General features: G+C 42.6%; 1 protein-coding gene across 1 annotated transcript; it reads right to left on the minus strand.

Moving 5' to 3' along the window:
- On the minus strand, window positions 1–27,042 carry col28a1a (collagen, type XXVIII, alpha 1a). Its single transcript, XM_066715517.1, has 36 exons — window positions 26,866–27,042; window positions 25,097–25,248; window positions 23,658–24,226; window positions 20,715–20,735; window positions 20,494–20,553; window positions 19,504–19,557; window positions 19,160–19,204; window positions 19,025–19,051; window positions 18,803–18,847; window positions 18,674–18,718; window positions 16,632–16,685; window positions 15,409–15,477; window positions 14,994–15,062; window positions 14,609–14,677; window positions 12,855–12,923; window positions 12,515–12,583; window positions 12,082–12,150; window positions 10,186–10,254; window positions 10,008–10,079; window positions 9,533–9,601; window positions 9,330–9,401; window positions 9,050–9,118; window positions 8,146–8,214; window positions 7,679–7,747; window positions 6,808–6,876; window positions 6,511–6,579; window positions 6,071–6,139; window positions 5,887–5,955; window positions 5,598–5,678; window positions 5,480–5,515; window positions 5,152–5,188; window positions 3,497–4,051; window positions 2,506–2,678; window positions 1,960–2,212; window positions 749–924; window positions 1–572 (listed from the first exon to the last, which is right to left on the minus strand). The coding sequence occupies exons 2-35, from the start codon at window positions 25,218–25,220 to the stop codon at window positions 752–754; spliced, it is 3,531 nt and encodes a 1,176-aa protein (XP_066571614.1). The 5' UTR covers window positions 25,221–25,248; window positions 26,866–27,042; the 3' UTR covers window positions 1–572; window positions 749–751.
- Between the last annotated feature and the right edge of the window lie 246 nt (window positions 27,043–27,288).

Raw genomic sequence — 27,288 nt, forward strand, 5'->3', positions numbered from 1 at the left:
TCACTTCTGTAACATTTATTTGTATGAAACATTTTAAACTATCCATTATATGAAATAGTTAGTAGCCTTTGTTTTTTTAAATTGGATATATCTTCATGGAAGGTGAATTTATTTGATTGTGTGAGGGTGGCAAGGCCGGTCTCCCTGCTCATTAAAATGATGATATTGTGCCAATCTTGCCTTTCAAACTGAATGAATAATGGTGGTTATTGATTACATGTAAACCTACATGTATGATCAAAACATTTTTAAAAGTGGTTTTCACTCAATTTAGCAAACTTGAACAATGTGCATTCTTGATTAATATCCACAGTGGTTATTTTCTTCTTCATACTTCAGGTTAAAAAAAATATTTCATTGTAAACGTTTCATATAATACTGAGTACATACAAACTAGACCGCTTCTGTATTGTAATGATGATGGGATGCCCTATCATTTTAAATATTGCATTCCAGTTTTTACAACTTCTTAACACAGATCAACAAGTGGTGTATATATAAGCGTGTATCACTCAGATGATGGAGGCCTCTTGCATTGAGAAGGGCTGGAGTTTCTTCCAGTTACTTCATCTCTGAAAAACAGAAATTAAAATGCATTCTTCACCAAAAGTAGAGTACAAAGATGCATCTGACGGCTCTGCAGGCTAGTGTTTGCATCTCGGTTCTATAAAAGGTGTTAAAAGAGAGTGAACACAGCTCCTGTCCTTAAACCGGCTCCTCCTGTGCCAGAGTTCTCCTGTCCCCTCACCTTTCAGGTTCTCAAACACGCCGTCCTGCAGATGTCTTCAGTGTCATATCGGTTCCCATTGCCTTGGCAGCCCCCATACCAAAACTGGGCGCACGCGTTGGCTGTGGTGTCATAGTACCATTTAACCTCGTACTTTCTGCACGGCCCTGGGTCTAGCGTGTCCTGGCATCCTCCGTCTGAAAGAGAAAAGAAGTCAAGGCATTGCTTTAACAAAGGCATTCCTGTTGTTGCTGCTGCTGCTGCTGTGGTTTTATTTTATGATTAACATTTTCCCAGACCCTCGCCCTATTTTATTTACTTGAGGCGTTTTTCAATCCAAATAACTTAATCTTGATTAACAGAGTAAAGCCCTGTACATATATACACAACTGGTTTGTCTTGTTGATAGTGTTTTTGGCCCAGTTCTCATTTGCTCCAGGGGGAAGGCAGCCACCTTGTCGTCACGCTTACCTGCACTGTTAACTTTTCCCCAGTTCTTTGCCCCCCTGTTTTATTCTATGTATTTGTGACCACAAACTGTCTCTTGATGACCAGATATTCTCAAAGTGCCCGTGTTTGTTCTTTGTGTCCAAATAGAGAGTTTCTTATTCTGATTGTATGAAAATGTACTTTTGCGTTGTAGGCGATCAGGTAATTTCCTAAATCCTATCGATCCGATACTCAGTGTAGGCTTGAGGAAATTTAACTCTGGTGATCAAACCGAGGAACGTTATGCACCTTTTTGGCAGAGAGAGAGAGAGAAACAGAGAGACAAAGAAGTGTGACTGTTGGAGTGTCTGGTTCCTTTACTGGTATTTGTGCCGCATGGTTTGGAATAAATCCTACCAAACACTATTCAGAGCTCAGGGTTGTTTCTTTAACCGGTACGCTGTTCAAACATTGCTTTAAATTGTCTCTATTCCACTTTGTACAAGGGTTGTGAGATTAGTCAGGTCTGATACATTATTTACACAAGATTATACAAATTAATTTGATGCCTGTTTGTTCAGCTGTACTAGGTCCAGGAGCTCTTGATCTGACATAGTTTACCTAAATCTCAGGTAACTATTTGACACTTTTTACTTGAGGCGTTTTTCAAGCGAAATAATCTTGATTAACAGAGTAAAACCCTGTACATATATACACATACACTGGTTTGTCTTGTTGATAGTGTTTTTGGCCCGTTCTCATTTGTTCCAGGAGGAAGACGGCCACCTCATCGCCACGCTTACCTGCACTGAATGTCTCCTGCACCAGAGGTGGGGAGGCCGGGGGTGTGGGCCGGGCAGTCTCCGGTGAGAACGGTCTCCGCGTCGGCGCATCGGGACCAGCGGCAGAGGCTGTGGGGGTCTCCAGTTTTGCTCTGTCAAATGGAGGAGCATCGACTTCTATTCTGGAGTCCCCTCTGGAAGGTGTTTTGCTTATGTAATTAATTAGGGGGTCCTCCAAAGAAGAGTAAATCTCTGTCCTCCCTGGGGGTCCAGGCTGTGAAGAACATAGTAAATATAGAAACAAACATATACATATAATTATCGCTACAACCCTTTGAAGGTCACACATCAGCAAATACTTTTGTGCCTATTTTAAAACTCCCATCCTAGAGAGAGTCACTAAAAACTAATAAACCCCTGGATTCTGCTCGAGGAAATTATGTAACAATTTCCCCGAAATGAAAAACAAAACAAAACTGATGTTAAACAAGTTAAACCACCTAGAGAAGTCAACAATATATTTCACTTTAACACAAGGGCAGAGTTCACTGAAGTGACATTACTTGCCTCCTTGTAAACTGTGTAGACGTCAGTAATAGGCGTGTCCGTCCGGTCTGGCTTCTCTCGATTCTGCTCCGAAGTGTTGGTGCTGCCCGGTGGCAGAGCAGAGCTGGGGATGGAGTTGATCAGAGCGCCGTCCTCATTCTCACAGATCCGGCTCAACAGCTTGCTTTCCAGAGCTGAAGGTGTTTCCCAATATGACAAGCACAACAATTACATTTCTTTAGCTGTAATTCATAGCCCCCCCCCCCCCAATTTAAGCGCTGAATTACTTAAGTTCAATATAATGTGAGGGCATTGCGGCCGAAGAGTTCAAAATAATCCGGAGAAAGAGATGTGGGGTCAGTAAAGGGAACATTCAAGTAAGAAGTACCAGCATTTCTATGCTGGCAGAATCAGAGTGCTGTCCTGTGTGAGTCTGCTTCTCCGATTGATCCATATGTGCTCCAGCATTATCAAACTCAAGATATGTGTAATGATTTATATACAGTGGTGAGGTACTAGCACTAAACTGCTGGAGATAACTGGTTCTTATCAGACCCTGTTCTTCACAGGCGCACTGGGAAAACATGCGGTTCTTCTTTTTGCTGTTATTTTTCTGGTTTGTTTGAACACCGTGCCTCCGTGTAGCCAGAGCCCCACCTGATTTACAACCGCTGTTTATATTAAATATGCCATGCTTAAACTTTAACAAGTCACACAGAAATGGAGTGTACACTGTGAGACTGACTGCAGGGATGTGATGAGCAGCAAGTCATGGGAAAATGTCAATAAATGGGACTTCGCTGAACTGGTTACCCTTCCTGGTACAAACATCCTGGAAGGAGATCCTAGATTTCAGCCCACAGCAGTAAAGTTTCACCTTTTTGCGTAATGTTCTTCATGGTGAAAACAAGTTTTGTTTTAATTGGGCCTCTCACGGATGTTTTAAACTAAAATGAGGTTTACAGGAATGAAACGCTACTTTAGCCCCACAGAGCTGCCGTGACAAACTTACCCGGGAGTGTCATGAAGTCGTCAATCAGGTAGACGTGCTCCTCGTCGGGATCGGAGGCGATGACGTTCATCTCGTCCTTGAACTCTAGATAGAAGGGGTCGCTGCGGTTCACGACTCCGATCACGAACATCTCGATATTGGTGGCGTGGGCTTCCCTCACCGCCGTCTCCAGCCTCACCGAGTCGCGCTTGTCCGCCTGCCCGTCCGTGATGACGATCGCCACTTTCCTCACCCCTGGCCTGGACACCTGGAAGATCTGATTGGTCATCTTGATGGCGCTGCCCGTGTACGTGCCCTCGCCCAGGTAGGTCATCTTGCGGACTGCCGCCTTTACGTCTGCCTGGTTCGACGGCTGCTGCAGGCTGACTACCACCACGTTGATGTGGCTGTAGAGGACCACGCCGATGCGGGTGGCTTCCCGGCTGACGGAGACCCTGTCTATCAGTGCATTGACAAAGTCCTTGACCACGTCGAAGTTTTCTGGGCCAACGCTTTCCGAGCTGTCGATCACAAAGACGAGCTCCAGAGGACTCTCTCTGCACTTCACCCCGCAACCTAACAAACACGGGCAACAAACAGAGAATGGAGGATTGTCTATAAGAGGTCTATCAGGATTAAACCCCCTGCCTAGCAAAGATGCAGATCTTTTGTTTTGTCTCTATTTTCCACCTGAGCTTCTAATGACAATCAAATTACCTAGATGGATTAAATGATCACTGTTTCCAAGTTCCCAGTTAAATGTCAAGATATCTATCTAGGACAAGAACACATAAGGACACTGTATTGTCTGTATATACAGCTCTGGAAAAAATTAAGAGACCACTTAACATTAACTTGGAGTGGTCTCTTAATTTTTTTCAGAGCTGTATATATACCAATCAGCCATAAGATTATGACCACCTGCCTAATATTGTGTAGGTCCCCCTTTTGCCGCCAAAACAGCCCTGACCCGTCGAGGCAAGGACTCCACTAGACCTCTGAAGGTCAGCAATTTGAGCTACAGTAGCTCGTCTGTTGGATCGGACCACACGGGCCAGCCTTCGCTCCCCACGTGCATCAATGAGCCTTGGCCGCCCATGACCCTGTACCGGTTCACAGCTTTTCCTTCCTTGGACACTTTTGATAGGTACTGACCACTGTAGACCGGGGACACCACACAAGAGCTGCAGTTTTGGAGATGCTCTGACCCAGTCGTCTACCATCACAATTTGGCCTTTGTCAAAGTCGCTCAGATCCTTACGCTGCCCATTTTTCCTGCTTCTAACACATCAACTTTGAGGATAAAATGTTCACTTGCTGCCTAATATATCCCACTCACTGACAGGTGCCATGATAACAAGATTATCAGTGTTATTCACTTCACCTGTAAGTGGTCATAATGTTATGGCTGATCGATGTATATGCTTGTTATAAAAAGACAAATACTGAAACCAGCAACTGCAACTAAGACCTGGACAGTAAGTCTCATTTAAGTAACATTTAAATGACAATGTCAACTGTCAATATGTAACATGAAACTCTGAATTGAGAAAGAATGCTTCGTTGTAGCCATCGCAAATACATTTTTTTTCTTGATATGTGACTCTTGAAACAGCCATATACACCTACTTTGTTCAAGATAGCAGAATAGCATAACGATGTATAGATCACCTTACCGCAGATAGCTCTGATTATTTTAATAATTTCTTCTTTCTGGATTTAAGAAAGAAAAAACAGACATAAGCAAAAGAACAAAACAATGTGAGCATTATTTCCTCTAAAATCAAACATTTTCTATTTTGTCTACTCCATATCAGGGGCCTTGAATATATTTATGATATATTCCTGAAACACAGTGTTTATTTTGACTATATTGTACTTAAAGAGTTGCACATGTAGCCCTTGAACTTAATCTGGACTTGTCTATGTTTTTCCATCTCAAGTCAATAAGAACTAGGTCCTGTATTGAGAATTGAGAAGACGGTGGTCCTGAATTGTACTCACAGTGAGACCTGGTTCCCCTTTCTGTCCATCTCTCCCCTGTAACACAAAGAGTGGGCATTGGTTTCCATTTCAACTGGTCACTGAGTATTAAAGCACATGTAGTAGTGTAAAGCCATACTGAGACTCCTGGTGCTCCAGACTCCCCCAGCTCTCCTTTGTCTCCCTTCTTCCCACGGTCTCCTGCAAACCCACGGTCACCCTGCAATGTAAAAATTGATTATTTCCAGTACATGCAACGCAGTTTTGCGCCAACAACAGCAGTAATGATATATGCTGTAATGCATGTCTTGGCTTTCGTGTTATATCAAGTACATGTGGAGAGCTACACTTTCCAGAGTTAAAATGCACATTTCCAGGAGCAGGTCAGGTGAAAGGATATCTGGAAGCATCTCCATTTTCTCTGTTACCTTTTCTCCAAGCAGTCCTTCTCCAGGAGGACCCCTGGGGCCAGGAACTCCCTGGAATCCTGGTTCCCCCTGTGGATTAAGGGCCACAGAGCCAGCGTTACTATTGCCAAGAAAAACAAACAAGCAAGAAAACGCACCAGGATGCAGGAGCTCTGTGATAAACTAGCTGCTGCAGATACCACACCTTTGGCCCTTGGTTGCCTTCTCCAGGGAAGCCCTGTGGGCCGGATGGACCTGGTTGGCCAACAGAACCCTGAATTGACACAAAATGAGAAAAACATATTTAGCTCCTCGTTGTACCTTGTGAAATGTGAAGGAACGTGTGTGGAAGGCATGAGAACAACTTCAAAGAAAACACTTAAACGGCAGGAGGACGTGGGCCCCAGAACCAAGGGGATTTGGTTGCGTGAAGAGAAGCTGACAAGCTCATAATACTACATCTACTTCTGTTATCTGCATAAAACCCAGGAGGAAGACAACTCCCTTCTCACTGGATTACGACAGCTTCTTCTCTGGGTTACACTTATGCACAGCAAAACATCTGTTAAACATAGCTGAAAGGATCTGGAGTCTCAGCAAGGAAATGCTGTCCTTCAGAGAAAACCAGGGTGGTTTAATTCAAACCTTGGGTCCCATCTGTCCGTTGCCTGGAGGTCCGGTGGGTCCTGGAGGCCCTGAGGAGCCACGATCTCCCTGAAACAACACACACATACAGCCTTTACACTTGTGGTGGCAACACAACCCTGGGCATGGGCGGTACACAGATTTGTGCAGTGAGCTGTGCAGTTAAACCCCTGGTTCAGTACTTTTGTATCTCCTTTGTTGTTTTTACACTCCACTTGGCATTAAATACATCCCAATTTATATCAAGACCAATTAAAAAAACAAGAAGATTATTACACTCATGCCTGAATGTCATACCTTTGGTCCGGGCAATCCCTTCCCTTCCGGGCCCATTTCTCCTGGTAGCCCTGGTAATCCAGCAGGTCCCTGAAGCCAATCAATAGTAAGAGGGTCAATCAATGCACCATGCTCTCCAATGCCCCCTCGATTCGTCCCGTTGTCAGTCAAACTATCTGTACAATTCAGCTGGTGTGTTTTTCAATTGTTCATCCTTCATCTTCACCTGTATATATTGTGCAGGTTGACAACCAACAGAATGGTGCCCAGCATCTCCTCAGTTAAATCAATATCAGTGTATTTGAAACTGATGTTACATATAGAAGCAGGCGTATCCGGCTGTGCATGACCCTGCTGTGCCTGGATTTGTTACAGCACAAATGTTTAATTAATTTAAAAATAAAATTTATAAAATAATTAAAATATCAAACGTTAACTGAAACACAACCCTCGCCTCGCATAGATAGATGGCATAGCTGCTCAAAGTGAGTCAAAAATCAAACAAAGCACCGAAGTGCAACCTCCATGTCAGACCAATTAAAATTCCAATAAATATGGTGATTTTATTATTATAATTATTATTTGTATTAGTGTTAATTTATCAAACACATTTTCTGATTAACAGCCCATGTATATGAGTATTTAACACATTTTCATGTTAGTTTTCGTGTTTATGAAACCTGTCCCCGTTAATTCAAAGTATTTATGACCCTGTTTATCAAGATATATTCTCGAATCTCTCTCTCATGCAAAGCGAGGTATACCTGTATATATATTGTGGCCATAACTACACAGACAACTTGAAATCTTTATAATATTTATATATAATGAGAATCAGTAAAAACTGTTGCTGTATTTGAAATGGTATTGACGTATACAGGGAATACAGTACCGGAGGGCCAACGAAACCATCTCCTTTAGGTCCAGCTGGTCCAGTGGGCCCCGGCAATCCTCTCTCTCCCTAAAACCAGATTAGACACAAAGGCTTCAATTCAACACAAAGTCTCGCAGACCATGACAGGCATGAAAGCCAAATTGCATTAAACGGAAAAAACAATTCTGAACTCTGACTCACCCCCTTAACCGGTAATTAATGGTCCTGTATTTTCAGGCCTGACTTTTGGTTTCACTTCCTTCTGTGTAATTAAATGACTGGTGTTTTAAATTTGGTGGCTGACAAAGCTTAGATTTGATGAAATCAGAAACCTTTTGACTTCTTGAAACCTAACTCGCTTAAAATGTGAAACTCTGACGGTGTGTCTTGTTATCAGACACAAACAGAAAAACAGCCATCGAGTACAGGATTGTAATTCCGGACGGGTCAACAAACGCTTTCAATCGCATTCTAGTTCGGTTTACCTTGGGTCCCATGATCCCGAATCCTGGCTCACCTACAGGCCCAGCTGGACCGCTTGGGCCAGAGTCCCCCTGGCAACAAGCAAACGAGATTGCAGAGTTAATGATGTCACAGGATGTTGATTAGGATGAGGTTCTTTGTACCCGTTGTTTGCAAGCCATGTATTAATTTCCACTTCCCATTTCTCTGGGTCAAAGACACCCTGATGAGTTATGGCAAATGTGAGAGTTCATTTATAACCTGACATCATCATGTACGCTGATTTTTTCATGAGTTCAGATCAAGGGGACAGGCTGTTGTCTTCATTATGGCATCAATTATAAATCAAATAAACAATACACCATTTTTTTGTAATATCATATATTGACCATGTTTGTAAAATGATGAAGTGTCAGAAGCTGATCTGCCATAAACACTAGTAACATTAAATTAGTAACATTAAATCAGTGACATAAACATAAACCAATAAATGAGTGGGTATTGAACCTGTTATCAGTGTAAAAACCTTTCTAATCTATCAGCAGATTGTGTTGTGAAAGTGCTCAAACCATAGCCCACTATACAAGCAAAGGCATGAGAGCGGATGTGTAACAATTGCTGAGACTTACCCTGCAACCTTGAAACACAACACAAACAACTGCTCTGTTATGTTTGAGAGGACAGATTGACATTTTACATTTTACACACCACACACTGCACCACAACACATTAAACATTATACACTACACACAACACACTACACACTATACACTACACACTGATTGCTAAATTAGTGGTTTCGTAGAGTATGCACCTTCTAATAAGATGATTTCATACAATGTATAGATAAAACAGATAAAACATCACCAACATCCTGGAAAGGGTGTTTGGTGTTTTCCTGCAGACGTGCTGGGCAGGTCAACTCACCTTGGCTCCGGGGTGTCCTCTCCCAGGGGACCCAGGCATTCCCGTTTGTCCAGGAGTCCCAGGCTCTCCCTGTAAAGACAGAAACACACAGAAAGCTCATTCATGGAGCTGGTCTCATTGTCAAGCAGAAACATCACTTTCCTTCTTCCCCAAATGCCCTCATACACACAATACGCACTGACAGGGTGGTTCCCAGACGGAATGGGATGGGATTAATTCATTAAAAAGTCAGGAGTGCAAACAGAAAAGTATTTCACACAACATTCTCCTGTCCAGTTACCTTCGGCCCAGCCGGTCCAACCAGTCCCTGAGCGCCCGACAGCCCCCTTGGCCCCCTGTCCCCTTTGTCTCCCTAAGGGAACAAGAGGAGATGCATAAAAACTGTACTATGAACCATATTTATTTGTTATTATGTGTTGAACACCATTCTGCGCCTGGTAAAGCAGACGTTCAGTCAGATACACTGGGTTTCTGTTCAGATACCTTTTCTCCTGGGATGCCTTTTCCAGGAGCCCCGTCTGCGCCCCTCTGCCCGGCCTGCCCCGCCTCCCCCTGACGCCACACAAAGAGAAGGGCTGATTGACCGATGCACCACAGTTCACATTGCGTTGAACGATGTGTTGAACGTTGTGTTGTGTCAATGACCCCCATCCAGCTTGACAGAGCTTGAACAACGCTGCCAAGAATGGGCGGATATTGCATATTGTCCAGATGTGCAAACCTGGCAGAGACTTTCCTCAAAACACTCACAGCTGTAACTGCTGCCAAAGGTATTGACTTAGGGGGGTGAATACTTCTCTATCCGAGACATTTCAGTGTTTTATTTCCTTAACTGTTGTTTCACAATAAAGATGACCTTGCCTAAAGCTGTCGAGGTAGGATGCACTACGATTGAATGTCATTGAACGCATGCTGTCCGAATGCAGTGAGTCCACGCTGGCCCACTCTGATCTCTTACCTTCGCCCCCACGGTGCCGTCCTCCCCGGGAATACCAGGGATCCCCGCAGTCCCTGGAGGTCCCGGGTCGCCCTGCGTGCAAAACACAGAGACCCATCACATTGACATCACACGCAACACGTCAGATCATGACATAAACGTCACGTCCGACAGATCCCGAGGAAAACGGCTTCCTTACTTTAGCTCCTGGTTCCCCAACGCCTCTGTCCCCCGTCGGGCCTGTTTCTCCAGGAAAACCCTGATTCCCCTGTGGAGATTGAATGACATTTCCCCAGAGCTCAGTCCTGTCAGTGCTTTTAAGAGCTCATCAAAATAATAATAATAATAATAATAATAATAATAATAATAATAATAATAATAATAATAATAATAATATTCAATACATTCAATTATAATTATTCAATATTAATAATAATAAAAATAATATTATCTTCTCTGAGTATTTCAAGAACAGCAAGATCTCATAATTCTCAGTACTAGTGCTACAAATTTATTTCATATTATATTTATAACTACTTATAGAGTGCCACCTAGTGTATTTAAAGAACAATAACAATTCATCACTATGCGTTCTCCAGGGTGCTTTACGTAAGAAACTGATCAAACTGGATAAACAGCCTTAAGGGATGTAAACCAGTCTTTTAATCCTTTCTTCTCCACCTCAGGCACTTGTGCCCCTGGACAATGGGCTCCATTGTGTTCATACCTACACTTACACATCCAGCCACACCTCAGTTCAGCGAGGCTGTGAATGGTTATCTGTTCGAGAGGGGAGGGGACCGTGTCATTATCATGTGAACTCGGCAAACGCATTTTGTCTAACGAAGCTGCCACGTGCCACTCAAGCGGCCCTTCCTTGTATAGAAACCCTCACGCACAGAGGAAGAGCCAAGAGACTGTCACGTGACCTCGCTGCCTGTGGGTAGAAATCTCTTTTTCAGAAACTGGGGTTGCATCCCGGTCCAGAATACTACCTGAAGGGGGGGTGGTCAATGTATAAAAAGCCATCGCAAGGGGGTAAGGAAACCTGCCCTGAGGCCACAGCCTGCTAAGGAGAAGGTATCAACAGGAGACACTTCTTTACACAGAGTTGTCACAATCTGGAATAAACTCCCCAGCGATGTGGTAGAAGCTGAAAGTTTGGGAACATTTAAAAATAGACTGGATAGGATCCTTGGATCACTTAGTTATTAATGGACACCAAATGAGCACGATGGGGCGTTTGTAAACTTTCTTATGTTCTTATGTTCTAACTCAACCAGAAAAACAGAATGATAAAGATGAACAATGGGGCCAGCCCAACAGGGACCGCTCCCTTAATAATAAGTAAAGGCCAACAGCCTTCCTCTACTGGGATAAAAACAACACTCGCTCCTACACATGACCAACAGGTACTCCAGAAACAGACAGCAGTGTCCACTGGTAGAAAGCTATAAACACATATATACAACATCATCAAGACGGGCAGGGCAGCAGCACCTTTATAGCTACTGTCTGACACAGCAGCACATGTGTTCCAGCGTGTCGATCCCCTGCATCCCCAGCCGTCTGGACAGAGCGCCATAGTGGGCCGTGAGTGCATTGTCTTGTGGCGAAGAGATCTGCCACTGCTGTAGGGGCACCATATGTGCTGGATCACCAGCGAGGCACCATTCTGAGACAGGGGACCTGCGCTGGAGCGGTTGGACAGACGGGGTGGAGCAGAGCAGGGGCTGAGCTCAAAGATTAAAGACTTTTACCTCATGAGTGACGAGGTCTCTCATGACGAATGGCAAAAAGAGGCTTTTCCAGGGTTTTTATACAAGGGGGAAGGGCTTCTTGAGTGACATGTACAGTGGCCAATAGGCAGCTTCGTTAGACAAATTGCATTCGTCGAGGTCCCATGGTAATGTCATAGGCCCCTCCCACTCTGGGTAATATTCTCGACAGAGAGAAAGGCAGTAAAATCTGACATCTATGGCTTGTCTGAATAAACAGCTCGCCTCACTCATCAGACCACATTTCAGGTCTGAATTGCAGCATCTGTTTAAAGCAAGCACACCATTCGTCTGTACACGGGCAGGCGGCGATTTACCTTGGGGCCAGCCAGTCCAATCCCAGGGGTCCCTCTGGGGCCAGGAGGGCCTATGGGTCCTTGGTTCCCCTAAAGGAGAATGAGATATGCAAATTGTTTGAAGTGTTTAAAGACATGCCAGTCAGAGTGTGGCAATACAACAGGCTGCCACAAGGGGAGCTGTTCTTCATCTCCACAAACAGGAATGTGCTGAATTACACCATGTTGTATATATAGTGATTAAGCACCTCCTATTGGCCAGCTTCTCTCACAGACACAGCCTGGACAACGACACAGACAACACAAGCTTTATCAGTGCTCAGGTCATTTAATGATTCAGTGTCATTAAAGATCATATACAGCAGTCAGTCAGTCCTACACTCAAGGGTCGAACACAGGAGGGCTCTCTATAGAAACAATACATAGAAAATGTAAGATCTTTCCACGAGTTTACCTTTTCTCCCTGGATCCCAGCTCCTGGAAAGCCAACGGGTCCAGGGATACCAACTGGTCCTGGGCTGCCCTGCGGAGAGACCAGACAGCAGATTATAAGGGGTCCAGTGTCTCTCTGTACTAAACCCCCCCCGAAGAGCAATATCCTCTTGATTCCCATCTTAAGTGCTCCTTGAGTTCACAGGTGTCGCACAAATTACAATAATGGCCTGAAGCCAACATGCAAGGTCACGGAAAAGTGGCTATATCTCATGTTCAGTTTGTTCAGTTTTATTGCAGCTGGCAGACGGGGCATTTTAAAATGTTTCCTCAATGTTTCCTGCTCTAAGATGGAGGTCTACCTTCTCTCCCTTCATGCTCGCTCCAGGCAGACCGCGGCCGCCCCTGGGTCCTTCATACCCACGGTCCCCCTGAAACAAACAAAATGATCAGGATGTTTTGTTACACACAGTTTTGCATCCAAAACTTAAAGCAGTCTAAGTGGAATATAGAAAGAAAACAAGTCATACATTTGATACATATTTCCTGTATTCTTATATACAATGGTGGCTGGACACTTTATTATGTTATTTACCAACTACATTCAGTTAAATTTGTATTTTATCCAGCTGCTTCTGTGATACAAACTCAGTCCATATCAGAGACGGGACTTCAGAATGCCAAAAATGAAGAAAAATTACAGCTGTAAATAACGTGACACTGTAAAAAATATCTGACAAAATGTTTTATAGCTAGTTAATAGTTTTTCCTTTCCAAGTCAAAGGTGTGTGTGTGTGGCTTCAGCTGACTAAACATTGTAGGGCAAAGACTGATCCACTGAATTTATGTAACACCATAATTTCAAGAAGATAGACAGTTTAGAAACAAAAACATATAAGCTGAACATTTCCAAGTTGAAATTTAGGAAGAAGGGGGATGGGGTGTAATTAGGTGAAAGCTTTAAAAGACGTTGATGCTGTTGGAAAATGCAAGCTGATTTATTTGGAGTTTTATAAGTGATACAAATGTACAGGGCTAACACATCTGGGAAGATACGCTCCTAATTTGCCGAGATTATGTTGATTGCACAAGTGATTTGAGGCTGTTATATTTCCTTTGACTCCGTGAGGTCGTGCTAGTGAGAAGTGGTTTAACTACAGGTTTGTTTATGGGTATCAATGTGTGAAGAGAAGAACAGACAGCTCAGTGGCAGCTTCTCCTTTCCAACAGCCAGCACCTCCATCCCTGACCACTTATTTGACTCATACTGATATCTCTCACAACCTCATTGTAATGATCTAAACTCACGGTGAGATTTATGACCTTCCCGAAGATCATCAATTCGCGTTTTTCAGAACACTTAATTTTATTTTTCCCTTAGCAAACATTCCAGGAATACTGTGCATACCTTAAAGGTATATATCAAGATCATTGAAACAGGTGAGTCGGGAGCGATTTCTCAATGTCAGCTGCTAATACAGTGCCGAGCACAGACACCGGCGCTGGATACAAATTCAGCGTTTTCACCTCTGAACCAGTCTTGATGGTTTCATATGTTTGACAAGTAATTCATTAATATATTTGTGTTCTCCCTGTTCCTGATGTATTGCTTGGTCAGGGCTTTGACCGAGCATTCGCTGACTGCGGATCTTGAATGCAATGATTGACAGATTCGATGTGTGTTACTGCCGAAGGAGATGCTCCAGGTGTTGGAAGGACACGGCATCCCAGGATGTGGGGCTGTAGGTCTATCAGTTCTAATCAGGTACAAACCATTTGCTAAATTGATTATTGCTGAGATTTGTTTGCTTTTTTCACCCCAGTAGTGAAATCGGAGAAGTCTGATAAGAATGTTCTATAATTAAAGCCATAATTCAGGAGCTTTGAGCAAAACCATTGAGTGGAGTAGACTGGCAACACGAGTCATGTTTTGGCCTCAACCTGCTGGGCTGAGGGGAGGGCACCCTGGCCATGAGGCCGAGGCTATCGGACCCCCCCACTATGAGGATTGAGTCGTTATGCCGGACGGGATTGGGGGCTGACATCTGTCCCTGAACATTTGTGTAAAACTCTGTGAAACAGTGCTTCATTATTAGGAGTGGAGAATGGATGATACCTTTGCTCCTGGAAATCCTTCTCCTTGAGGTCCTTGGTTCCCCTGGATGCCTTGTGGTCCTGGGGGGCCCTAGATCACAGAAATACACAGACCACAGCTCACCTAACGACTCACAGATTCATACTGCTCTGCAGAGCTGGCGTCGATTAGCAATCATGTTACAATCATGTGAATGTAAAGCTAAGACTTTAAAAAATATATACATTGTTCTTCTTTGCAGATTTGTATTTTGAAACCCAAAACAGTTGTGTCAGCTGCTAGCCTTCAAACCACATCTGTGCTGTTATTAAATCAGAGGGATCACAGGGGCTGATTTGTCTTTGCAGAGAACGGTCAGTGTCCTGGGGGTTTGGAAGGGGGACTGACCGGTTAAATCCACACTTACTGGCAGCCCAGGTTCTCCGATGCCCACAGGTCCCACAGGGCCCGGCCTCCCCTGGTTACCTTTGACCCCCTGCAAAGAAACATCTAATTAATCAAAGCCAGTAAAAGTAAGAGAGAAAGACACTGCATTAACTGCAGAACTGAAAAACAGCAGAAGTAGCAAAGGAGCAGCCTTTCAGGATTTCAACATTGTTAGATTTATTTTTGTTTGTAAAATAATTTATAAAATGCAGGAAAAGTGTTTAAAATATATGTTTTTATAGGTACATTTTAGGAAGATCCTATTAGCTTCATTTGTAGATAAAACATACACCGTTTTTCTCCTCCTCAAGACCCTGGAAAACCAGAATCTCCACCACCTGTATTTAGGTTATGGGTTGCCTTGGTTTCCCTACTTCAGTTGATGAAATAGTCACCTTTGAACCAGGAAAGCCAATTCCAATGTCCCCTGGGGGGCCCGACGCTCCAGGTGGCCCACGGTCCCCCTGGGAAAAAGACACAGGCTAGTTAGCTGCAGATGGGGAGACGGGTCAAAGACCAGCGGCCATTCACAGACAAGAAACATGAAGTATTAACCACAGCAGCATAGCCCTTAACAGCATAACAGCATAACAGCTTTGACAGGTGTTAAGACACTGTGTGAAACAGCCTTCAAACTGAGTTGTTTTATGCAATTTAACAGAGATTCCATTTTAATGTTGGCCTGGACAGGTTAGGAAAGAGGTTCATCTCTTACCTAAGACACAGGACAGTCTTATATCATGCAGCAGTATCTGGTCTCAAACTCTCAATGTATTTTGTAAAGACCATACAGATCAAACTGTGACTTTCTTGGCAACCAATGCAGGTCAGTATCTTTCCTACACATACATTTAATAGTTTGATCCCTTATTGCCCAGACTACATGTCCAACAATGCCACTTGTGTTGAGGTACTTGGCACAAGTGCAAGGAATCCACAGACACAAGTATTCATATCTCAGGAAGTCATAAAACTCGACACAGTGGATACAATCTTTTCACTGTATGGAGTCGTTTCCACTGTAACTCTTACAAAGACATTTTTTTCTCCAAACCCATCTATATCCTTTATTAGACCTGCTAGCCAAAAAAGAAAAACATTCTTATATTGCCCTGTAAAGGTTAATTACGAGGAATGCAGAGAAATATATAATAGCGACTTGTTCTACCAGATTCATTACTGAAAGTCCTCCAGATTCACATAAATCTGACTCTTTTTTAAGGCTGTCCTTGTTCGAGTCCACTTATACTACACAGACCAAACAAGGTGCCACATGGAAGTTGTGTCCAGAAAACCAGCTGGGTGGGCTGCTGAATAAGAAGGCAAAAGAACATGTGAGACAGTAGCAACAGAGCAGACTGCTTACAAAGCCCCCCGTCTGATTTTACATTTCTGTACAGCAGCCATTTTGCATTTTGAGGGTGACTTTTTAAACCCACACAGTGGAACACATCTCCTATGTCAGGGGCTGTCCTGGTGTCAGATAAACAAATGAATGATAACAAATAATAATACAGATATTCAGTGGCTGCTAATTGGCTGATACAGGAGACATGCAAGTTGTAAAACCCGGAACGGCTCTGCAATGGGAGTCTCATTCCTCTCTGAAAGTCCTTACTTTGGGTCCAGGGTTGCCCTCTGGTCCTTGCTCCCCAGGTGGTCCGGACACACCCTGCGAAGAGAGGAATGTGTTTGAGGTCACATTGGCAATAGACGAGAAGCCGGAACAGCTGGAAAAACAGGTGCATGAAATAAAATAAAAGGCAGATTAACTTGGAAAGGCTTTGTGATTTGTTGTTAAGCACAACAAGGACAGAGGGTTTGTAATAGTTTATGTATCTTATATTTTGTGGTGTTTTATTCACACTGTTGCCTTAAAGGAACTGGTATGTTCTGGCTCAAACACACAGCTTGCCCTTTGTACCAGGACAATATGGGAGCTGCAAATAAAAAGAATAGAAAAGAAAAGAAAAAGAAAGCTCTATAGGCCATAAATTCTTGCATGTAATTCAGATTCACATGGCAACAAAGTTAAAAAAAATCAAGAAAGATTTGGAAAAAATATTTCTAAGCACGATAACCTTCGGTGCCAACCCCCCATTTTCCAAATAATATAAACTCCCTCGTCCTTGTGCCGCGTCTCTGTTTTCTCTGTTGATTCTATAGTTTTGCCTGTTTTGATTATTTCTGGCTGATGCAGCTTTGTTGTGCCTACTGGTTTGTGTGCCTGCTTGGGTTTCAATACAGACCAAAAATGTGTCTAATCCCAGAGCTGGCACGGCACCTGGTGGCAGCCAGACAGTGCTAATTATCGCACTGCGTATCATCAATAGTCTTGGCAGAACTGGTTTTGATATTTTTACTGTGATCTTGACAATCTGCACATCTGATATCATAGAAGCAAGGCCTGGTTAGACAACAAACTGGCATAAAAACAGTAAATCGCAGAAGGTAGCAATGTCTGAAGAGAATATAGCAGCGGCCGCGTCGACCTCCCCTTTAATTGCTCTCACTTACAGGACTGATGATTATTAGTTGCCAGGAGGGGCATCCGGATGGACGAGTAGATCCAAATCCACACATACAGAAACACTGGTAGCTATGTAAGCAACAGGGGCTGAGGCGGACAGGAGAAATCCAGTAATAGATAATCCTTTTGCTATATCAGAGGATACAGAAATGTGTTCTTCTGAGGAGACTTCTAGGGTAGGATTCTCGCTCAAAGCTGTCTACGGAGACGAGGAAGATGTCAAACACGCTCAGAGCTGGCACTGGCACTGAACTATGAAGAGACTACACTGGGAAAGGGCGTCGAGGACCCCGAGAACACGCCAGGTGGGGAAAGGATGGGTGACAGATATGTTCTCCTTTTGTGAATAACTGCCAACACCCTCAGAGGACAGAAAACAGAAGAATGAAAGAGAGTGAAAGAGAAGGTGTTGAAATAGACTTGCTGGTCGACTCCAAACCACACTGACACCTTGAGCTACGGTATTGAACTCTGATAAAACAGAGTTAAACACCAGCGGAAAGGACAGATCATTTCCTGAGAAAAAAGTGTTTTTTTTTTTTTTTTTATATGTTTCTTCCCCCCTATGGCGATAAGACTTCCAGGTGACCTTGTCTGGTGCTACTCTCAAAATGTAGAATGAAGCAGTTCTGCCCGGGCCCTAATCCTATAGGACAAAGTGTGGTTATGGAAATAATAATACACGGCAGGGTTCAATTCACAGCATTAGAAACGCACACTGGGACAGGATTACATATAAGCTTTGATTCACATTCCATTAGTGCAGATGTGGGACGCGGCTCAGACTCGAAACACACCCGATCACGTTTGTTTGATTACCAGCTGTCTTTGATAAGGAGCTATGGGTGGCGCAGTACCTGTTCTATTAAACCCCAAAAGCACGACGCCTGGCTGGTCTCAGTGTTCGATGTCAGCTGATTCCCATCACTCGATTTTCTCCTGATTTTCCCACCAAGGTTTTGTAAAATTGCTAATCTTTTTTGTATTGTAATCTGTACAATTCTAAAGCATCATCATCATCATCATGAAATAAAATTAATTTGGAGCAACAGATACATAGCAGCATAAATATTCTGATTTATTTCAAATACATTGATGAATACATTAAGTAATAACATATAGAATCGTACCTGCTCTCCCCTGGGTCCTCTTAGTCCCACTGGCCCGTCCAGTCCCTGCAGGAGATCAATCGGGGGTCATTGCTCAGTCTGGAGCGAGCGTGTTATTGATTATATGCTTATCAAAGCGTGGAGACTTACTCTGTCTCCCTTGAGTCCCGGAGCGCCGCACTCGCCCCTCTCACCCTAAACAAGACGAGGGAGACGTCAGACAATCACGGCAGAGCTGTACCGAGCTGTAAGACCAGGGATCTCTTTAATTCATTGACATGTTCTTTGGTTATAATTTTACATTTGGCAGAAAATATTCATATATTCATAAAATAAATATATATTTTGTAAAATTGTGTTTAATATACTTACCCTTTCCCCCTTGAATCCAGGCCTTCCCTGTGGTAAACAATCAGTGAGTATTATTGTTATTATTATTATTACAACTCTCAGAACATATAAAATCCCACAGTTACCACCAATATCCACAGAAGATGCTCATTGTACCTCAATGCCGTCATTTCCGGGCAGGCCGTTTGTCCCCGCTGGTCCCTAGAAGAAAACAAACAGGTACGATGCTGTTGTTTTGTGTTGTTGTTTGTTTTACACGTCTCATAATACTATGACTGATGCATTACTTTCATTGTATATGTCTACTGCTGCAGGTTAATTAAACATATACAGATTACAGTAGTCCGCAGCGGGACACATTGCGAATCCCATCTCATTTCCCCCCCCAGATTGGGAGACACTTATCTCTGAGTCAGTGCTCCAGAAATCAAATAACACTAATGCAGTTAGAGTTTTAAATATACCAATTTCACATGACTCTTAAAAGTTACAAAAGTTACCCTCATCCCCTTTTCACCAGGTGCCCCGTCAAACCCCGGGTCCCCCTTCTTCCCCTGAAAACAACAAGAGCAAGGGCATGCTTACAGTCAATCCATTTACACTTGGACTTGTCATTTATAAATCAGCACTGATCGGTGAGCTATTCTTTCTAGTCCTGTTTTTGACATTTGCGCTTCAGTTAAACGCCTTCCTCACAGAAACCAAGACGGTATTTGTGCTTAAGATTTGGCACTGAAACTAAACCCTTGAATGTGTGCCAAAGGATTGGGACCATGCGGAACTGCAGTGTGGGAAGATTCCTAAACATTGTCCGATTCACACGCAGCAGAAAACAATGTCAAGATAATGAAACCAAGAATTCATTCTCTTTGCGTTCTTGCCAGAAATAGCACAATAATCCTAATGCGTGTTACTTTTTTATGTTCAGTTTTCACATTTGGGATGGAGGTTGATCCTAACAAATTAATCTGTGTGTAAAACATTTTGCCAGTGTCCTATTTTTAATGGACAGTATGGGGGCGTCTGGGCATTTTGTAGGCCATCTGCCAATAATGAAACAGTTAGACCATAGTTCTCATCCTAGACTGTCAATATCCTTTTGTGGGACTCGGCTGCATGATTAACATTCTGTACAATGTCTGTAGAAAGAAAGCTTAATTTTAAAGAAATCTTAAATTAAAATGTCATAATACATGATACATAAATAAGAACTGGTAGTCACATTATGGGAGATGCAAATGTTACACAACATTGCAACTATCAAAGGAAAAATCAACACCAACTATTATTTGATATTACTTAATTAAATATAGATATAGGAATTAGAGGTGCCACATACTTGAATTCTACTTTTGTAATCACAATCTTAATCACATCTCAGAGCATTCGTTCAGACCCTATTGCTTCCCTTGCATTCATTGCCCTCTTCTTCTCGCTCTTTTCATATGATGTCTGTGTGTGTCTGATAAAAAGGATGGAGAGCTACTCACCGGACTTCCTGGCATGCCCCTCTCTCCCTTCTCACAGGAACATGGCTTTGGCTGTGGACACTGAAACGAGCCATTTCGGAAAAACATAATGAAAAGGCTTGGGTGCATGAATGTCATTACATTAAATATTGTATTATGTTTTTCCTTCTTAACATATTATAGATTTAAATGCTTACAGTCTTTAGTAAATAAACCAAAAGAATATTAAAATGCATACTTACTCCTTCATTAGCAATAACGCTCTGAAAGAAAAGGAAAACAAATTATTGCACACAGAGTAAGTTCACTCATCTTGCAAACAGACTCGTGCCTAGAAACAAACACGAAACACAGCCAGCCACGGCCAGGAGCGCTGCTTGGCACGCGGTGAGAGGGTTTCTAATGCTGTTCTCACCCACGGAAGCAGAGAATGGTGCCGGGATTCAAATGTGGAATTGACGGGTGGACTTCTTCCACTACGATGTTCAGTTTGTAAAATACGTGTCTGTGGAAACGGCACAGCTGTATCTCTGTGGGTTCTGAGACACCTAAGACAGGAGCATCTGGGGAACCAGGTGTCATGTGACCCTATCATGTGATTGTTAGAAACAGGCGTGCCACACAGTAACAACATAGAACCTGAACATTAATGTTAAGGTCATGTGCCAGCATTATCATTTATAAACGGGTTGCAAACGGTGTGAAGGTTTACCAGAACTAGTACGGGGCCAAGACACTCCTGCTGCTGGGGGAGTAACAGTGTCCAAACAATGGGATGCACAAATGAATAGAATATGTGTATTTTCAAACTTTAGAGGTTTTATTTTCTGCATGTATTGATTTGCTATAAACGACAGGTGGTCCTCTTTCCCTCAAAGTGAGACAGACGTCTGTGTCACTATGAAAATACAACCAAACAATAAAAACAAAAGTAATAGCCCAAGATCACAGGCCAGTAATAAATCCCTCACACGCTAATGTGGCTATACGGTTCTCAATTCTTGATAATTCACTATAATTTCCCAGGCAAAAGTCATAGATCTTCACAATGGATGAACACATGAAACAGCGAATCCATACGTCTGGAATCTCTGGAACAATCAAATAACTGTGCTGGCACGGGCTGGCCAAGTTGACCTCTGAAGAACTCTGGAGATTTATCTGTATATATGGAAAATTCACATAGAAAGAGAGATTTGCCAGCCGAATGAAGACAATCAAGACATTGAGCACTCTGCCCATCATTAACGACTAATGGACCCACACTTAAATCAGAATTGCAGACTTGGCACGACCGCACAGACAAGAGGAGAGGAGGCACCCTGCAACAAAAACATCTTTACTCACAGGATCAAATACAATTAAAGACTCTGTTTATTAAGAGAGACTATATTTATGACAGTTTGATGGGACATTGTCTTATGTTCTTATGTTTCTAAAAGGTGTGTCTGTTTCTCCGTCACTATAATGATTATACTGCCAGTGTCAATACCTGTACTCTTGGATTTCTGTGTGCTCTGTGGGACAGTGAGGGGACCCTCTTTAGAATTAAGCAGATCTAAAAGCAGCTTTAGTTAACCAACTAGATGCCAATTCCTTTACTTGTGGTGCAGTCTCAGTTAGCATCTATTAATTCATTCCAAGAGGAACATTTTTGTTTGGATATTCTTTGCACTTTTTTTTCTTGCACGGAATCAGTTTGACATTTTGCTCACTTGGCAGATATGAACATACAGTCCCCTCACACAGCATCCCCCATGTCTGGGTTACATACAATACCACTTTTTTCCTATAGTTTAATCAATCCAGCCATTGTCCCTCTGCAGCACTAAAAAAATCCATATTTTATTCCTACAATGCAAGAACAGGGTGGGGCTGACAATAAAGTGAATGGAAGAGTGTATCTGAGATTCCCATTGAAACGTACATATAAGTTTTCAACTCTATATCTCCCTTAAAGATGTATGAAAGCACTTCAGATTGTTTTAATATTCATAATTATTACCCCAGACAGTACTGTACCCCAAATGGTATAGTCTTCAGATTAATATAATCCAAAACTCTCTTGGTAATTAAAAAGTATATACATTAACATTTCCGAATTAATGCTAGATAGGGTAGGGTGTCTTTGGGAACATAATTTTTTAACCTTTATCAACTGGGAAATTGCACAGGCTTTACCCTGAAAAATAAAATCAATTCTCCTATGTCTCTCATGCTGAACTATCGAGGCGCTGATTCAACGTGGTCCGTTCCTGTGAGAAAGCTCTCCCCTCTGCCGCCGAAGGATCAAAGCGCTGCCACAGAGATCGCCTCGAGCTGCTGGACAAGGCGAGTATTATTTCAGGATTGTGCACCTGCTCATCTCATGCTCAACAGCATGACCTAGAGTCGGCAGCAGAGAGGAGAGTTTATGTGAATGGAGTGACAGGCGGGAAGTTGAATTGTATGTAAGGAGAAAAAGATAATTGTCTATAATTTCCTGTGGATATTGAAAAGTTCAAACAAGACACCAAGGACCAGGTAGGGACAGGATCACATTTTTTAAAGATTATAACACACCCTCTCAAGGGTTTTCCATTTTTAAAAGCAATTAGTTCACTTCTGTGCACTCTGGGAGTTTTATGTGACACTTCCCCACTTTTGTTTCATTTGGAAAAACTTGGTGTTGACTTAAACGACGATAAAGGATTGATGGATACGTCCTTGAGAACTCAAGCACAAGACCGCCATTTTAATGTTGTCCAACTATGTCTGTGATATATGACAACGAAGCACCGAGTATGGGCGACGGGGATTGAGCTGTATCTATAAAATGAATTGAATAGTTAAGAAGAGAAATGTTTATTTCCCTTTTAATAACGTCTACACATAAAGGCAACACAGAAATATAGTGGTATAGATCCATGGCTGTTTATTCATGTGATGTGGTCCTCTGACGCTATCAAATATGCATCCATGTCAGCCCTCTCGCTCACAATATGTTGACAAGCATGACATATCTTTCCTCCAGTTCCACATTTCCCCTCCCACGCCTCTCTATATTCCAGATGTGAATTCTGTGGCAGGCCCTAACTGCTAGATGGGTGTTTCATACTCTTTAAAACTAAAACTCAAAAGGGGCTTGTCAAAGATCTGCTCATTTCACCAGCAGTTTTCAAAGGCACCGATGCCACGCCACTCACCAGCTCTCGGAACAGCTTCTCCTCCAGTAACTGGTCGGTCAGGCTGTGCACGTACTGCTGGGCCGGGGCGCTGGCGATCGACCGCAGCTTGGCATTGTTGACGCTCTCCCTGGCCAGGTCCGACAGCCCGATAACGAACAGCTTTATGTTGCTGCTCTTGGCCTCCACCGCCGCCCCCATGATGTCCGGGTTCCTGGGGTGGTCCACTCCGTCGCTCATGAGGACCGCCACCCTCACGTGCTTGGGCTCTGTCTCCTCGTTGAAGAGCTGCGTGGCGTTGGTGATGGCGTAGGACGAGTACGTGCCGTGCCCGATGTAAGCCATGGCGCTCACCCGGCTCTGGAAGACGTCCACGTCCTGCCAGTCCCTGAAGTTGTGGTCGATGTTGACGGTGCTGCTGTACTGCAGGGCGGCCAGGCGGATTTTTAACTTCCATCCCGAAGGCATCTGCATCTGCATGATCCTCTCGCTGAACCTCTTGACGAAGTCCTTCTGCTTTTGAAACAGGACGTTCTTGGCACTCTCAGAGCTGTCCAAGATGAAGGCCATGTCAAATGAACAGGTTGCTTCTGGAAAATAAAGGAAAATGAAAAGCATGGTCACAAGTCCCCTGTTTTTGTATCGTTTTTGGGGAAAGAGGGAGTTTTATTTTAGATACTTCCTCAGCTGAATTCATCAACTGCGTTACGATTAGATGTCGGGGTTTTATGTTAAAGTTGCTGATCTCTTGACAAACTTACATAACACTTTCAGCAACACAACTGCATTAGAAAACTACGACAAAGAAATGCAAAACGCACAGGAGTTATATGTATTTGTGTGTGTGTAATGTAGGGTGCTTAAGCAAAAGATGGAGAGTAGAAAATAACGTGATACATTGTGCAGTGAGAGGAACTACAGAACTACAAGACACAGAAACCGTGACCAGACTTCAGTACAACAAACTTGCGACAATATAGCTGAGTTCAGACTGAAACAAAAGGCTCTTGTGCAGCGTGCGGTGGCACTGTCCCGAAGTTTCAATGCAGTCTGAATTATGAGCTTTCAGAAGGTGGTCCTGGTTTCTCTAGGTATCTGTTTCCACCGCCGGGGGGATCGAGAGGAGATTGCACATGTGAAGGAGGTACAAGTCAGAGGAAGGTACAGTGAGCGAACAGCAGCAGGTGAGCGAAGGGGATACAGATACAGTCTCTGATGATCCATCTCTGTTGTGCCACCTGTGAGTTCTCCCCAGCTCTGCTCTATCTGACAAACCCTTCAGAGGAATTGAGGCCATGAGCACCTTTTTTTGGATGCTAACCACATCCTCTCCAGTGACAGCCAACTGGTTTGTAATCTTTCACCTTCTGTTTGTTGTGGCTGTGTCTGTGTCTGTTGTGTTGTGTCGAGGCACTGCGTTTCGCTTCACTGTGTGACCAAAGCACTGTAGACCTCCATACCTTTCCCTTCATCTTTCAGCATGAGGTTGCTTGCCTTCTGGCCCTTCCTCCTGCGGCCCTGGCCATTGGCTACGTCTGAAGTAAGCGCCAACAGCAAGAGACTCAAACCCACTGCTTTCCGCATGTTTCCCTCAATTACAATTATTTTCCACCTGAAAATGAATTAAAAAGCAAAACACATCTGGTCAGTTTCCGTGAGGTTCATACAACTGTACACACAGCTGACCTCCCCTCAGATATGTGTCCCATTTGGACGTTTGTTCAGATATTTCAGCTTAGATCTCATGGTCATTAGAAACAACTGCAGTTTCCAACAATAAGAGTCACACAATAAATATGTTTCTTTTGCAGCATGCTGAATTTGAACAAAACACACGGTGTTGATCCAGACTGTTGACAACTAATTCAAATATTTTATTCTAATTAATACAGTACAACATAACAAAATAACAAATCAAAAATAAATAAGAAAATTACAAATAAAAATTAAACCCACCTTGAAACCTTTGAATTACCTATATACCTTATACACTCTCACACACAAACACACACACACACATATATATATATATATATATATATATATATATAATGTGATAAATGATATCTGATACAAATCCCAAACCTGTTGTCAACTTACCAACCTCTCACAAATACACATACACACACCTGCAAACACACAACTGTATAGCACCACAGTGCACACATCCCTGCAGCTGATGAAGTTCCCTTTGGTGACTGAGACACCTGGCACCTGCACACTGCTGGAGTTCTATAATTAGGCTAAATTAGAAATTTAAATCATAATTTAAATACTCAATACATCAATAAAAACACAAACGATATTTAGTAGTTAGCACTGTTTTTGTTTTGTAAATACGGTAATAAGAAGCAATACAAACATGTAAATAACAGTTATTTAAATGTAAAATACCATGATAAATAATGTATCTGCATTACCTCATAAATAAGTAGGATTTCTTTCCCTAAGTGAAAAGCACATTCAGTGTTGTATATCATCACTGCATGTGAGAATCCATGTGCATGCAAAGTTTTTATAACAAGGTACTTAGTCAAAACAGCAGAGTCCTTGACCTCATTGCTGCGCTTACTCAAGACACATCTTTTCCGACAGTACTTATAATATTAGTCCTTTTAATCCCCATTAGATAGCACTTCACATAGTTTTATTATGCTTCTTGTGTTTTTGATTGTTTTCCTCCTTGCTCCCTTTCTCGTAGCCCTTGACTGTGACCCTACATCTTGACAGCACTTAGCTTTTACTGTCCAGGATGTAGGACCTCACTTACTGAACTTGCCTGTGTAAATTGTGAATTGGAATTTGTAAAATGTATTATATTTTGAATTGCTATGTTTTATGTAAATTGAATTTGTAATGATTGATGCCTTTACTTAACTGTATTTCTGCACTTAGTTTTGCACTTATGTTGTAAGTCTACCAAGAAATAATAATAATAATAATAATAATAATAATAATAATAATAATAATAATAATAATAATAATAATAATAATAGCAAATCGCATGAAACCGTTACTTGCATTGACTTTTCTTGTACATGTTACTTATATTGAGCACTTTACACTCTATTTATAATTGAACTATTTGGCTATTTATAACTGAACACAAATTGCACAAACAACTCCGCTATCTAGTCTATTGACTTGTCATTAGGAAGATAAAGACACAGCCATGCAACATGCATGCGAAGCAAATCGCTGCACTTCCCTGTGAATGGGACACGCTTACCTTGATTCTCATTTAAAGCTCAATCGATGTCGTTTTAAAATCCCCTTCATCTGAATTGAATTGCATAATTGTGGTGCCATAAGAAACTCTCTGCCTGCAGCACTGAGAGCAGGAGGAGGATTGTAAACTGTGCCATTCTCCCTCTCCGCAGGGCTGGACAGCTCTCTGAATATGTATGAAGCTGCTCCACCCTGCCCTGCTCTACAGCACGCTCAGGTATAGAGCAATAATACGCTGTAAACTGTGTTTGATGATGGTGATAACTGAATATAAAGAGCTAGTGTGACGTAAACAGTTTGCATGTATGAAAACAAACAAAAGAAACTCACATTGCTTATCAAAAGAACTACTCGATCAATTAAAACCAATCAGTCTGCTACTTGTGAGAAGTGTAAGGGTTTGCACTCACTGTCATCTTGTGTT

The sequence above is a fragment of the Amia ocellicauda genome, chromosome 10, assembly GCF_036373705.1.
Source record: "Amia ocellicauda isolate fAmiCal2 chromosome 10, fAmiCal2.hap1, whole genome shotgun sequence".
NCBI lineage: Eukaryota > Metazoa > Chordata > Actinopteri > Amiiformes > Amiidae > Amia > Amia ocellicauda.